Genomic DNA, 14,338 nt, shown 5'->3' with positions numbered 1-14,338 from the left:
TAGAGTTTTTAACCTGCTTTTGGTACTGTCCACCACGATCAATCAAGTACAGCTCACTGTCTTTAGCAACCAATGCCTGAGACTGTCTGTCCATAGTCAGAATGGTCCAACTGGTAGGTACTGATTGCAGTCCTGTGGTGATGAGAGAAAATAAATTTATGTAACTTATATAATTTACAATCATTTAAGAATCAAATTAAGTGTTTTGGTGAAACATGGGCCTGTGACCATTGCCTACATATTCAAAAAAAGCTACATACACATGGATTTATCAAGGAATTTTCAAAGACTCTGATTCCAGTGTTTGTTTGTTTTTTACACAGCATGTGTCCATTTACTCAAAGTGGCCAGTTTTTAACAGTATGACACATCCATATGTCATCTTATATGACTTTTCTTTTTCAATTCATACGACAGATTTCGGTGCACTTGTATGATCCCATTCAATACAAGGTCTATCAAATTCTTTTGAATGATAGGGGTTTCCCCCGATAAATCTCCACTGCATACACCATGTTTAATAACTGCATATTACTTCATCTACCACAGCACTGTCACTAAGTTTGGGGCCACTGTGCACTACCTTGCCGTACCAGTTTCCGCTGACTTGCAATACTGGCAATGATAATTACTCCTGCCTGAATGAGGTAGAATATGCAAGAACATGAGCAACATAGCCAAAATGCTAATGTGTATTCTGCCAAACTTAATTATAATAATTTCAATTATGTTTTATACTTGCATCAAATCATCTAATGTAATTTTTTGTTGTTGTTAAAATATATGCCTTACTTGTTTCCATATTTCTTTTTAAAATTTAAAGACATCACAAGAAATGTTGCTGAAACTGAACGATTCTTCAAAGCTAATTCAATGTGTTTTTCAAGAAAACTAATGAAACTGTAACAAAGTCATATAAATCTATTTGTACCCATTCAGGAACTCACAATAGATTATCACCAATTTTAATGCCCCTACCCCCCTTTACAATCAACAAAGCTCCATATAGTCATGTAAACACTAGACTTCTACAATTATAATCAAATGTTATCTGAAACAGACTATGCAGGATTTATTCATAGTTACTGTTCTCATATAAAAACAGAACTCCTGAAAAACCCAAGTCTCTCCAAGAAAATAACACTTTACTAGCTAACAATTTCCAGAAATCCTGGCTAACAAAATTTCTTCTTTTCACCAGCTGAGTGTTGAAACCATCTGATATTTTTTTAATAGCAATAATGGGATTTTCAAACTGACCATAATCTTGGCCATATTTGATGCAACATCAGCATCATTTCTGTTCAGGACCAACCAGACATCATTAGAAGTCTTTGGTGAAAACCCCTTGTCATATATGACAATCCATTCAGAAGTAGTGATAACAAAAATTTTGAAGATGGCCTTCATGGGAGGATACTTTTCATTGAAGACCAAGTAGATATCAACTGAAGTCTTTTGATGGAATAGCCATAAAAAGATTTTCAAAACGGCCACCAGAAAAGCTACATCATCATTGTCATTTAGGACCAACAAGAGATTTTAAGTAGTCTCATGGTGATTGCTTTTTAAGATGGATGCCATTGTGGAAATACTGAAGGTCAAATCTGCATGTGACTTTCCATTTGGGAGGAGTAGTGAAGTTAGACAGACACCATTTTCCTTTAAAATCAAATATTAACATCAAAAAAGAAACTTTTCAGCAAAAACCCATTGTCGATATCACCATCCATTCTGAAAGATTAGCAATGAAAATGTTGGTAAAAATGGGCACTGTAATATCAATCAATACCTGGTACTTCTGCTAATCTCTGCACCCTCGGATCATCGATACTGTTTATCATAAAGATACGATAAGATGATGTGAGAACTGCTATCCCTGTCCCGTTGAAACTGGAGAATATTCTTGCATCAATTACCTTGACATCTTTTGCTTCCTGTAATATGAGAATCAAATATTTTGGCCTCAGATAATTAAACTGACTAACTGTTGATTCCATGTTTTATGAAAATAACAATTTCAAGGTCTCAATCGCTTTTATGTCTTCATCAATACATTACATCATTTGTCCATTACTGAATGCCTCCCTATGACTTGATTTGCCCTGGTGGGAAAGTGATCTAACGCGCTCGCCTCTACCGTTCACTGCCGTCTCACCTCTGTCCACGTAGGTTTGAGTTTAAAGGTATTTCTATTTTTAGTAATAGTTGCCATATTTAATTGCGTATCATCATCATTTCTAAAAACATGAAAGGTCTCTCACAGTTTATATTATTTCCCTCTCATTCACGAGTCAGATGTCATATGCAGTGTACCTATAATATCGTACTGCAACTTTTAAATGCTATTGGAAGCAAGCAGGACATGAATTCATGCATATCTGTTGTGTTGCTAGTGTTTTTCATATTATTAAGGTAGTCTGCTTTTGTCAATTTAACACATACTAGAGATTTGAAAAAATGATGGTCACTATTGCCTCTCATTTTCATAATTTTAATGGTTGCATTGATCTTATGAAACAAAATAATTCAGTCAGCAAAAAGTATGCAAGACCATGGCAAATCTTTAGCGATTTATGACCTTCCATAAAACAGCCTTCTGTTGTGAAAAACCAATGTCTCAAAAATTGTGTCATACTGAAAATGTTCATTTACAAAAAAAGGACACTTTCCTTGATACTTATTTGTGAAGAAAAAGACCATTGTTGCCATAGTAATTCATAATTTATGAAGAGCTCAGATGTTTCTATAGATAATTCATGATTTGTGCAGAAAGAGTCTTATTCAAGTTATTGTTTCCATAGATAATTCATGATCTTTGAAGAAAGAGCTTGATTGTTTCCAAAGATAGTTCAAGATATCTGAAAAATCCCCATTGTTTCCATAAATAATTCATGTTTTGTTATTAAGAGACACATTATTTCACAGATAATTTATGGTTTGTAATAAAGAGCCATATTGTTTCCATAGATAATTCATGATTTGTGGAAAAAAGAGCCCCATTCTTTGTTTGTGTGTGTGTGTGTGTGTGATTTGGATTTTTAACGCAGCTTTACAAAACAATCAGTCATATCACTATGATGTCTGCAGAATGGCAGTTTATAGTGAATGTCTAGCACTGGGGCATCATGCCGCAGACATGTAGCATGATGTCCCATCCAGTCACATTATCCTGACACCAGGCCGACCAGTCCTAACACTAACCTCTTAATGCTGAGTGCCAAGTGAGGCAGCTGTTAATACCATTTTTAAAAGTCTTTGGCATGACTTGGCCGGAGATCGAACCCATGACCTCCTGCATCCAAGGCAGACATTCTAACCACTAGGCCATCAGAGTGGTGGCCCATTCTTTCCTTTGATATTTCATGTCTTGTGAAGAAAAAGCCAAATTGTTTCCAATAGATAGTACATGATCAGTGAAGAAAGAACTCCATTGTTTCCACTGATAATTCAAGATTTATGAAGAAAGAGTCCCATTGTTTCCATAGATAAATCATTTGTGGCAACCATGAAGTCCATGAGAATTGGCACCCTCTCAAAAATAGTAAAGTTACAATATTTTCATAGGAAATAGAGAGAGATGTATTTAAACAATATTTATCTTCATACATAGTTAAAAACAATGAAATATATATGGATTCAATAGAAAGATGGAACCTTATTCAATCAGTCTCTCTTATTACAAAAGAAATTTTAGCAACAAATATTTGTCAACTGACTTGCAGTAGATACATCACAGACAAATATAAATATACATGATCAAATCTAGTATATGTAATTACTGACAAGATCAGATGTAATTACTGACAAAATCATATAACAGTGAAGAAAGATTGAATACATATGTGTGTGGTTGAGGTCCGTGCATTAATCTGAAAATGTTTGTAAAAAATTATTTTATCACGTTTTTCATTGCCATACATATCTGCATATTAATTTCATAGAGGTACAAACAACTGCCTATTAATAATGTCTTAACTGAAAGTCAATAAGGTAATGGCAAAAGAACAAATTGTCTTTGAGCTATGTATCTTTGACATTCTAATCAAATGAGTGCAGCTGTTTGAGTTGTCCATATACAGAGTGCCTATTGTTGGAAAAACGATTTCAGTATTTAAACTAATACATTTGATTCTCAATCGTGTATGCTGGACTTGATCCACCAATCATAAACATATTAATACAAAAATATTATTTTATGTTTATCACAATTCAGGTAGGTTTTCAGACTACTGAATAGATAGATTACTTTATTATTTCTGTTTCATGTTTGCCCTGTAGTGGGCACAAATTAATTTTGATACAGTGTAGTCAAATTAGATCTTGTAAGAAGTTTGGAGCAAGACCATGGTACAATGTAAACAACTGAATTAACTATTGGCTGTAACATTAAGAATTCAGGCTCCCCTACCTGGACTCCTGATATATATTAGTCTCTGTGATGCACTCTTGGTATCACCTATAATAAAGCCTCCAAATACATTTTTTCCATTGATTCTTTATCATGGATAGTAGAATCACCCCAGACACAATCAGCATAGTCCAAGAAGTGAAGTATAGAAGATTTATACATTCTTTCCAAGACAATTGTTGTTGTTGTGGAGTTTAACACCATTTTTCAGCACACGATAGGCTATACATGGTGGCCAGTATTATTAGTGGAGGAAGAACCCGGAAAACCCCCGGAAAGAACCATCAACCCACGAGAAGATACTGGCAAGCTTTCTCACATACCTCTTTCCAAGACAAACAATCCAATTTATAATTCAAAATCTTGAAAGTAATAACCTATTCTGAAGCCTTCTAGGACAAATATTTGACAAGAGCAGTGTCATCACACAATATAATACCTTAATGCTTATGTCTGATGATATTTACTAGACATCAGGATGGTTATCTGGATTACATTTGATGTTATAGGCACTGACTTGGTAGCGTCTGAGTTCAAAGTCAGTAACCAGTCATGTAATATTTGAATATCTAAATTCAGAATTGGACCAGTCTCATTTTGATTATGTAATGATCATATATAGTTTAGTATCATCAATGAACAGTCTAAGTGACGGCTGTATATCATTTATGATATAATTTATTTATACTAAAAACAATAATGGTGCAAGGATTGATCTTGGAGGGGCTGCTGCATGAGTAGTTCTAAAATCCAAAAATCGGGAATTCACGACAACTCTTCTTTCAGAGTATTAAATATTTTCTAATCACAAGTAAACTACCCTGAATGCCAATATTTAAAAAATTTAATAAGTAATCCTGAATGCCAAGCACAAACACTTTACTTATATTGAAAAAAGCTTTCCATCCTTTCCCAGATCAAGAAGTATCTAGTAACTTATTGGTTGTATTACTGGGTGTAAAGCCTGACTGATTTGCAAAGTCAAATTTATGTTGAACTAAATAATTATGCAAATATTTACAGACATACTTTTCAAACATCCTGAACAAAATACAAAGTGATAATAATTTTTAAACATCTATTCCACAACCTTTTATGTAATGGGGACAACACTGGCTAGTTAAAAAAAAATATGGAAACCTTGAAATTTCAAGAGATTTGTGACACAATGGATGCTTATTTTAACTTGCAATTCACGTAAGCAGCTTGGAAGGCAGTGTGAGAGGTTTTAGAAATAGACTGTAGCTACCTGTCCCATACTGAGTACTTTCTTAAAGCTTAAGAAGAGATCATAGATTAAAATTGTCCCATCATCTTGTACAAAAAGCAGATCTTCTGTCTGAGACCAACCCAGGTCCTTGATCTTCCCACTATTCCACTGAAATGGAAACAAATAAATTGTTACACAAGGTATGCTTCATAATTATTCTGTCTTAAAGACAACATTGTTTTTATATAGATGATTCAATATATCCAGACATTACAAAACCATTTAAATGTAATAAAGCTAATTATACTGAATATTTCTGCATTTGACTTTTAAGTCAGTACATACAATGACTACCACATCTGACATAATGCTAGCATGTCTCATGACAAGTAGTGCATTTGACAATGCTAGCATGCCTTGTGACAAGGAAGTAGCACATTTTTGACAATACACTGTACTATCATATTTTGTGACAAGGAGGAAGTACATTTGATAGAATACTATCATGTCTTGTGACAAAGAAGTAGCATATATGACATAATACAAGCATGTCTCATGACAGAGAAGTAGCTGCTAAAATCTATTTGAACATACGATTTTCTTGGAAATGACCACCAATCATGCCTGGTGTCTAATTCCTAGTCAACTCTGGTTAAAACAGTTTCAGAAATTAATCCATGCAGTTTGAACAGTTGACTTGGTTACCACCATGGCTAACACTGAGATGGACAAACATTAATTAGCTAACTAAGGTCATGTGATGTGAATAGGGGTCTATAAATACGAGAGCAGACAGTGCATTGGCAGATAGCTGTCAGAGCAGCAAAGTACGAACATTTAAGAAGTAAAGAATTTTGGTCATGTATTCTAAAATCATCAATTATATATTTTTGCACAACCGATATTAACTTTGGCACCTTAAAATCCCAAAACTGAATCAAATTGTTATGAGAAATTTTAAGTGGATTTATTACATGACTGCTATTAAATTGAAATGCCTTACAATTATTATTATATAATTCTTTATAAAGCCGCTGCTATCTCCCACCACACTGCTCAACTGATGCGAAAAAAAATATTTCATTGAGATCACGCTACTATGTCATAATATGTTACAGTTAATCTAATAAATTTAGCTGTTAATACACGCATGAATTTAACAATATGACAGACACTGTGTTGACATAAAGTCATTATGCGAGATTGAAAAGCACGTTCTATCTCTTTTTTTTTGTATTTATTTTTAAGTCCCGAACTATTGTCTTTTCGATATTTAACACATGGGGTGTTAAGGAGCTAACTCTTGTAGCATGTGCATACATATGACGAGGACCCTGTTTATGACATTTGTTGGCACTGGCTTATTATGACAAGAGTTAACCTCATAGACTTTACCCAAATGACATTTGTTGGTGTAGGCTTATTACGAAGAGAGTTAACCTCATAGACTTTACCCAAATGACATTTGTTGGTGTAGGCTTATTATGAAGAGAGTTAACCTCATAGACTTTACCCAAATGACATTTGTTGGTGTAGGCTTATTATGAAGAGAGTTAACCTCATAGACTTTACCCAAATGACATTTGTTGGTGTAGGCTTATTATGAAGAGAGTTAACCTCACAGACTTTACCCAAATGACATTTGTTGGTGTAGGCTTATTATGAAGAGAGTTAACCTCACAGACTTTACCCAAATGACATTTGTTGGTGTAGGCTTATTATGAAGAGAGTTAACCTCATAGACTTTACCCAAATGACATTTGTTGGTGTAGGCTTATTATGAAGAGAGTTAACCTCACAGACTTTACCCAAATGACATTTTATTATGTGCACAGTATAGGTATCATATTAAATACTGAATATAATTAATATTTGGAGAATAAAACAACAAGAGAATTTCTATTATTATTATCTATAAGACTGATTCTTTAGCCTTTAAAATATATGGACTGAATATATATATATATATATATATATATATATATATATATATATATATATATGTATGTATGTATGTATATATATATATATATATATATATATATATATATATATATATATATATATATATATATATATATATATATATATATATATATATAAGAATTAAATCAAATGACAATTTGTTCAACCAGCTTGGATTTTTAATGTAGCTTTAACAATTTTTCAGTCATGTTGCTTTGATGTCTGCAGTGTGGCAGTTTATAGTGATGCCTAGCACTGGCACATCATGTCACATGATACCCCACCCAGTCACATTATCACATGGCTGACCAGTCCTAACACTAACCTCATAATGCTGAGCACCAAGTCTTTAGTATGACTCAGCCAGGGATCGAACCCACGACCTCTCATAACAGATGGACGCTCTAACCACTACACCACCAGAGCGGTACAACTGCTAGAATTCTTATCATAACATCAACTTTAAAGCTAACTACAATGCAAAAAGACTTCCGGATGGGGGTCAAAGTTCAACCTTCTAGAAGAAATGGAAGCTTGTTACATGATAAATATCATGTCCACCAGCTGTGATCTTGACTCAAATTAATGATTCTTACTCTGAGAAAGAAATAATAAAAAATTTTAAAAAGTTGTTTACCAAAACTGTCACTGATTGTGAAACAAGGTCATCAAAAAGATACAATGTATCATTTATTAGTTGTTTACGTCCAAAATATTTTTTTATATAAAAAATCAGTCAGAACTGAACTCTATTTTGGATAATATCAAATCCAGTAAACAAAATTACATTACAGTAGCATGTAATGGAATAAAAAAAAAACAACAATTTAAAACTAACAGACAGAAAATTAAATTACATATACATAACAGTATTAATCCAACAAAGCTAAATCTTAAATGGAACACACTCTCTTGTCATCATCCAAATATATACAAAGTTTCAAGAGATGACCGTAAATCATTCTGGAGAAATTTACCAGACCAGAATGGGATGAACCGACAGAGACAATTTGTATGACAAGTAAATTATGTGAAATTTTATCCACTGCCTCCCATGATGAGGCAAAACAAGTTCACAATAATGAAATCTATGACCCTAAAGATGTAGCTTTAAACTTAATTGGAAGTTATTGCCCTATCTGCACATTAAAGGAAAACTGCATACAAAGTGTAAAAATTGATGTGACATTACTTTGAAGATAAAATCTTTACTGTGATATAAAAGATGCCAACAAACTCTGAAACATAAATGTATTTTTGTTCATCAATGTGCCTCAGACAGCATATATAATATAAATTGATAATAAAAGAAACCTTGAAAGTGTGACCCCGACCTTGACCTTGAGGACAAGAGCTCAAAAATGCAATGAAACACATTTTCTAGTGACAGATAAATATAACAAGCTTCATCCATTTTTCTTAAACAGACGCTAGGCTTTAATCCGAGGCAGAAACCTGAAATACTGAATCATGACCTCGGCCTTGAAGATAGAACCCCTAATGTGGTACATGACATCCCTTTTAGTGATGATAGATATACCATGTTTCATCCCTTCATCTCAAATAGCTCTATAATTATACAGTCAAAAGGAAAGTGTTATCGAAAACTCAACAGATAACACCATGGCACTGACCTTAAAGATAAAAATTGCAATGTGGTACACAACACACCTGTCTCTGAGGACGTATAAGTATAGAAAGTTGCATCCCTTGATCTGCATCCCTTGATCTCAAACAAGTTTGAATGGAAAAGAGAGTGTGATGGCAAATATCTAATAATGAGTCATAACATTGCACTTAAATATATGACCCCTAATGACATATGTAACAAACCTTGTAGCCATAATATGCTAAATTTCATCCTTCAACCTCAAACAGCTTTAATGTTACTGGGCACAAGAGAAAGTATGATGAAATATAACTTTACAAACCTTCAAGTGATGACATATAAGTATATACAAAGTTTCATTCCTTAATGGAAAATGGATTTAAAGTTAAAAGATGGATCGATCGATGGATGGATACCATGTCCCAAACTTTTCTTCAAAAAACATGCATAAAAAAGTTAGTAATAACTCTTAAAATATTCATCACACATTATATACATTCCTTTTTCACAGGAAACAATTTCTAGTCATGAAAGAAAGGCATATCAAGTTTCATGGAGAAAAAGGTTTCAGTGGATATTAATTAAACAAAGATGTGATAAATAGATGGAGGAATATGCTGACTCCAGTATACCCCAAAAACTTTTATATATGGGTTGTAAAATGAAATATTTTTCACAGACACTTGTTTAAAAAATGTCTGATTGGTATCATTTTCACTTGGGATCAACCAGGCATTATAGAAGTTAGTAAATTTCCCATGTGGATACATACAACCATCCATACAGGATGAGTAGCAATAACACTATTTTCAAGATGGCCACTGTGGTGGCCATACTGGTTGTGCAAGTAGCATTATTTTTGTTAGACCATCTACACATTATATGTATATAAGTCTTCCGGTGAAAACCCCATGCAATATTATGTTTTGTTCTGAAGGATTGATATAACAAGATTTTCAAGATGGCAACTGTAGCTGCCAAACTGGATATCAAATCAGCATAATTTTCATCTAGGACCAATTAGATATTATAGGACATTCGGCAGCCATATTGAGCATCAGATCAGCACATTTTCATTTACAACCAACAAGATAGTGTAAGAAGTCTGTTGGTGAAAATCAGATGTTAGTATGACATTCTGTTCAGGAAGAGAAGTAATAACAAGATTTCAGGATAGCTGCTGGGGTGACTCAACAGAACTTAATCTAAACATACGGCCAGATGAAACAGCATCATTTCATTGAGGACTATACTGTGGAGCAGTAATAAGTTTTTCAAGATGGAAACTGTGGTGACCATAATGGCTGTCTTAGCAGTACATATTTCACTGGCTGAATGTGCGTGGATAAAGTTTCATGGCAATCATCCACAATGTTTAGGATTAGTGTTAACAAGCTTTCAATATTTGACAAACAACAGCCCACCCAATAAGAACTCCAGATTTATGGCCAGTAGAGCTAAAAATACCTACTCTCATCTGTGCGATTTTCCTGCCTGCAGCAGTGTAGACTGTGATTATTGGCTTTACAACCATAGCTATGTTGGGATTATTGCTATCATCTCGCATCAACGCTGTAAAATAAATCATAGACGAAAATTGAAATTAAGAGTTAAGTAGATGTGTACTGACAGCATTAGATAACTGATAAATGAACAGATAATATTCACAACAGATCTCCATGATAAAATTGGAGTTAAGCTTTGAGAAAGACCATATGCTTATACCCCACAATGTCAGCAGACTGGAGTGTAAGCTAGCAGAAAATGTTTGTTAAATCATAAATTACATTGTAGATATAGCAATATGAGTTTGCATATTTGTAAAAAGTACACAGGTGTCCCAGATGTAATTGCTAGGACTAATAAACAAACAAGAGTCCATCAATGGGACTCATCGACTGACTAAAAAGAATTTCCAGAAATCCAAGTGTCCAATTTTTGTTTTAAACTTTTTAATACTGAAAGCATATCTGATATTTTTGAGAAACTTGAACACTATGAAATCGGTAACAAAAATATTTTCTAATGTTTGAGATGAAAATTTACCAAGAGGTCCTCCATACGGTGCTGCAGCCACCACAAATTTGGAGATATCAATTAGATCCTCCCACTCAAGTGTGTACACCTCTGACTTCCTGAAAAAGAATTAAAATTGCAGGCTTAAATGGTGTAAATGATGAAAATAAAATAAAAATCAATAGATACTTTAAATATAGATGGCATGGTGCACACACTTAACTAAAGCAGAATAGGACTGGATTGATTTCAAATTTGTATTGTATGGCACAGCAACACTTTTAAGGTTATATCATGCTGTGGCAAGTAAAGTGACTTGCCCAAGGACACACCAAGATAATCAGGGCTAGTCTGATGGTGCAAAGCAAACCTGTGCCCTTCTGGTCACGAGTTTCAACAAATGCAGGAATCAATCGAAATTCATTTTTTCATGAAATAATAAAGAAAGTAAAAACGTACAATTTATATATGTCAAAAAATGAATAAATTGTTTGCTAAGCATATTTTTGATATAATTTCAGTATAAGAAACATAAATGTTTATCAACTGAGGTACTGAAAAACGAAATGAGATTGAGAGATACAAGAATCATCACTGAAACATTTAGACCATTTTATGTTTCAAATGGCCTTGAAAGGGATCTTCATATATTTGACTTAGATACATCAAGCGACCAATGTAAATGTATTGCTTCCTAAAAATATGTTTTATATAATCACCAAATTTTAATCATAAACCCACTCCTCTTTTTTTAATAGTTTTGGTGATCATGAATCTCATCCTTTACTTCAATCCAAGCTTCTACTTTTAAGCTTTCTTGGCAAGAAAAAATAACTGATGCATATTATATCTTGTGGTCATTTAGATATCTCCTGTTGTACATTAATAGTTGGACAATAGCCATTACAGCATATTATCCTTAAAGAGTATCATTATTGAATGCCCTTTACTATATGGTCACTTTAACAAAGCACTAAGAGTTTTAAAACAAGTTTGAAAACCATTTGATGACTTCTTAACTAGTAAGAGTTGTATCACAATACATATCAGAAGTAAAGACCACAGACCATTGTAGTAGACAACAGCCTTTATAGCTCATGGACATATTTTAATTTTGTATGGACAGTCAAATTTAGCTATTGGCAGCCTCATTAATTTGATTTTTGTTTGTTTGTTGGAACCATGTTGTCAGTCTGTGTTGACTGGAATAACCAAGTCAAAGCCCTTGGCATGTTTAATAGCTCTGAATAGCTATGTGATTCTTACAACACTGGATATCAAACTTAGAAAACAAGAATGAACTATTTATTCAGTGGTGTTAATTGAAAATGAAATATAATAGTGCCCTTGAATATGAGGAAGATCACAACTGTCAGGTAACGGAGCAACACAGTCCTCTCGCCAACAGCTACAAACAAGTAATGCTATTAATACACATGATCTTACACACTGACACAACATTGTTTTTTCTCTCTCACACACATATTTTCAAGGTCTTTTATTATCTTGTTTACTGTAATCTGATAATGAGGTTACTGTTGCTGTAAGAATGCAAGCTGCACATAACTCTGACAACAGGTGCTTGTATCTTTGCTTGGAATTTACCTGTAAATAATACATGCATATGTATTATTTAAAGCTAAATGTAAGCAACAATACTAGCCCATGACTTCAACCATCTTAATTACACTGCCAAAATAATAAACCATAACAGCTACAATACTCTGACCCTATATAATCTTACAAAGAACACAACTTTATTCATCCATCTCTCTCTCTCTTTCTGTCTGTGTATGTATCTTTCTCTCTCATATGACCTGCCACCTTGAGTGGAATGAAAAATCTGGATACCAGATGAAAAACATTTGGTAAAAAAAATACAGGATTTGTACTTGCAACCATATATATATATATATATATATATATATATATATATATATATATATATATATATATATATATATGCAAAAACTTTACAAAGGAACTGACATTTATGCTGTCTTATGCTATTTCCTTAATATGAAAAATGTATGCTATAGTCATACCACAAAATCTATCAATTTTCCATTTTCATCTTTTATGCTGATACATACAGTTAGTGTTAACTTAATTAACTCACTAAATATCAGCATAAACAATGAAAATGGAAACATGATAGCTTTTCATGGTATGACTGTAGTGTATTCATCACAGAATTTCTGCATCACTTTTGCTCTCTGTGAAGCAGGCACATCCAATGTGAACCAATAGGTTTGGGGGGGGGTGCATTTTATAAAATCAGGATTTTTCAACAAAATCTCAAGTAAATCGGGATAAGTAGCAGGTCTGCTAATACATTAAAAGTATTTTTAAGTACTTTTATTTTTGTTGTAATTAGATTCATTAGCTGACAGCAATATGAGACAAAAATATTACATTTATTTTGCATGTTAGTAATGATATGTCGTTAAGCATCATGAGTCACTTTGACCTTGTTATGGTCCAATCCCTTTCTTGTTTTTAACATAGCCAGTGCTCCAAAATATTTTAATTTTTGTACTCTGAAACAAATAAGTATATTTTTTTTAAAAATTTTAAAAAATGCACGTTTTGCAACATATTGTGAATATTTATATTTGAAATACAGGTATCTGACACATTAAAGATACAAATAAAAACTAAAGATTTTTTTTAGAAAGCATGCCTGTACAATAGTAAGTAAAGAGGTCATGTTAATTCCTTGTTCAAATGACAGCTTTTACAATGAATCAACACTAACCCCAACTATTCTTTTTTCACATTCATTTTTGGCAGAAGAGAATTATTTTAAATGTGTTATTTAAAAAGGGGAGTGTCACAGGGGAAATTGATACACATCAGTGAGATGCAGTAAATGAAGAAAATGTGTCCTCTGAGAATTTCATGTGTATTTGAGAACCAAGAGTACATGAAATCCAACAAGAATAAGAGGCTGCTAGTGATAGCCTAAATTGCAAGTAAGTGTAAGGAATCTTTGATGCTGTTCCACATATGAATCTATAAAATAGTTCAAGCTAAAACAGCTGCTGCTCATTATTCGGAAATGCTAAATTAAAAGGTTTTTCAAATTAACTTTTTAAACCGTGTTACACACGTTTTGCATATCACA

The 14,338-nt window shown here is 33.2% G+C and overlaps 1 protein-coding gene across 1 annotated transcript in view; it reads right to left on the bottom strand.

Annotated features, from left to right (window-relative positions):
• LOC149791442 (vacuolar protein sorting-associated protein 16 homolog) overlaps positions 1-14,338 on the bottom strand; it is a 97,766-nt gene that overhangs the window by 77,756 nt on the left and 5,672 nt on the right. Inside the window, exons 2-6 of the mRNA XM_089969975.1 lie at positions 11,242-11,330; positions 10,667-10,767; positions 5,661-5,789; positions 1,793-1,937; positions 14-132 (exon numbers count right to left, since the gene is read on the bottom strand). Coding sequence (XP_089826101.1) covers positions 14-132; positions 1,793-1,937; positions 5,661-5,789; positions 10,667-10,767; positions 11,242-11,330 — 583 coding nt within the window. The remainder of the gene's footprint in view (positions 1-13; positions 133-1,792; positions 1,938-5,660; positions 5,790-10,666; positions 10,768-11,241; positions 11,331-14,338) is intronic.

The sequence above is a fragment of the Sinohyriopsis cumingii genome, chromosome 9, assembly GCF_028554795.1.
Source record: "Sinohyriopsis cumingii isolate HCF-2022 chromosome 9, ASM2855479v2, whole genome shotgun sequence".
NCBI lineage: Eukaryota > Metazoa > Mollusca > Bivalvia > Unionida > Unionidae > Sinohyriopsis > Sinohyriopsis cumingii.
Note: the sequence above shows the minus strand (reverse complement) of the source record. Positions and strands in the feature narration are given on the sequence as shown.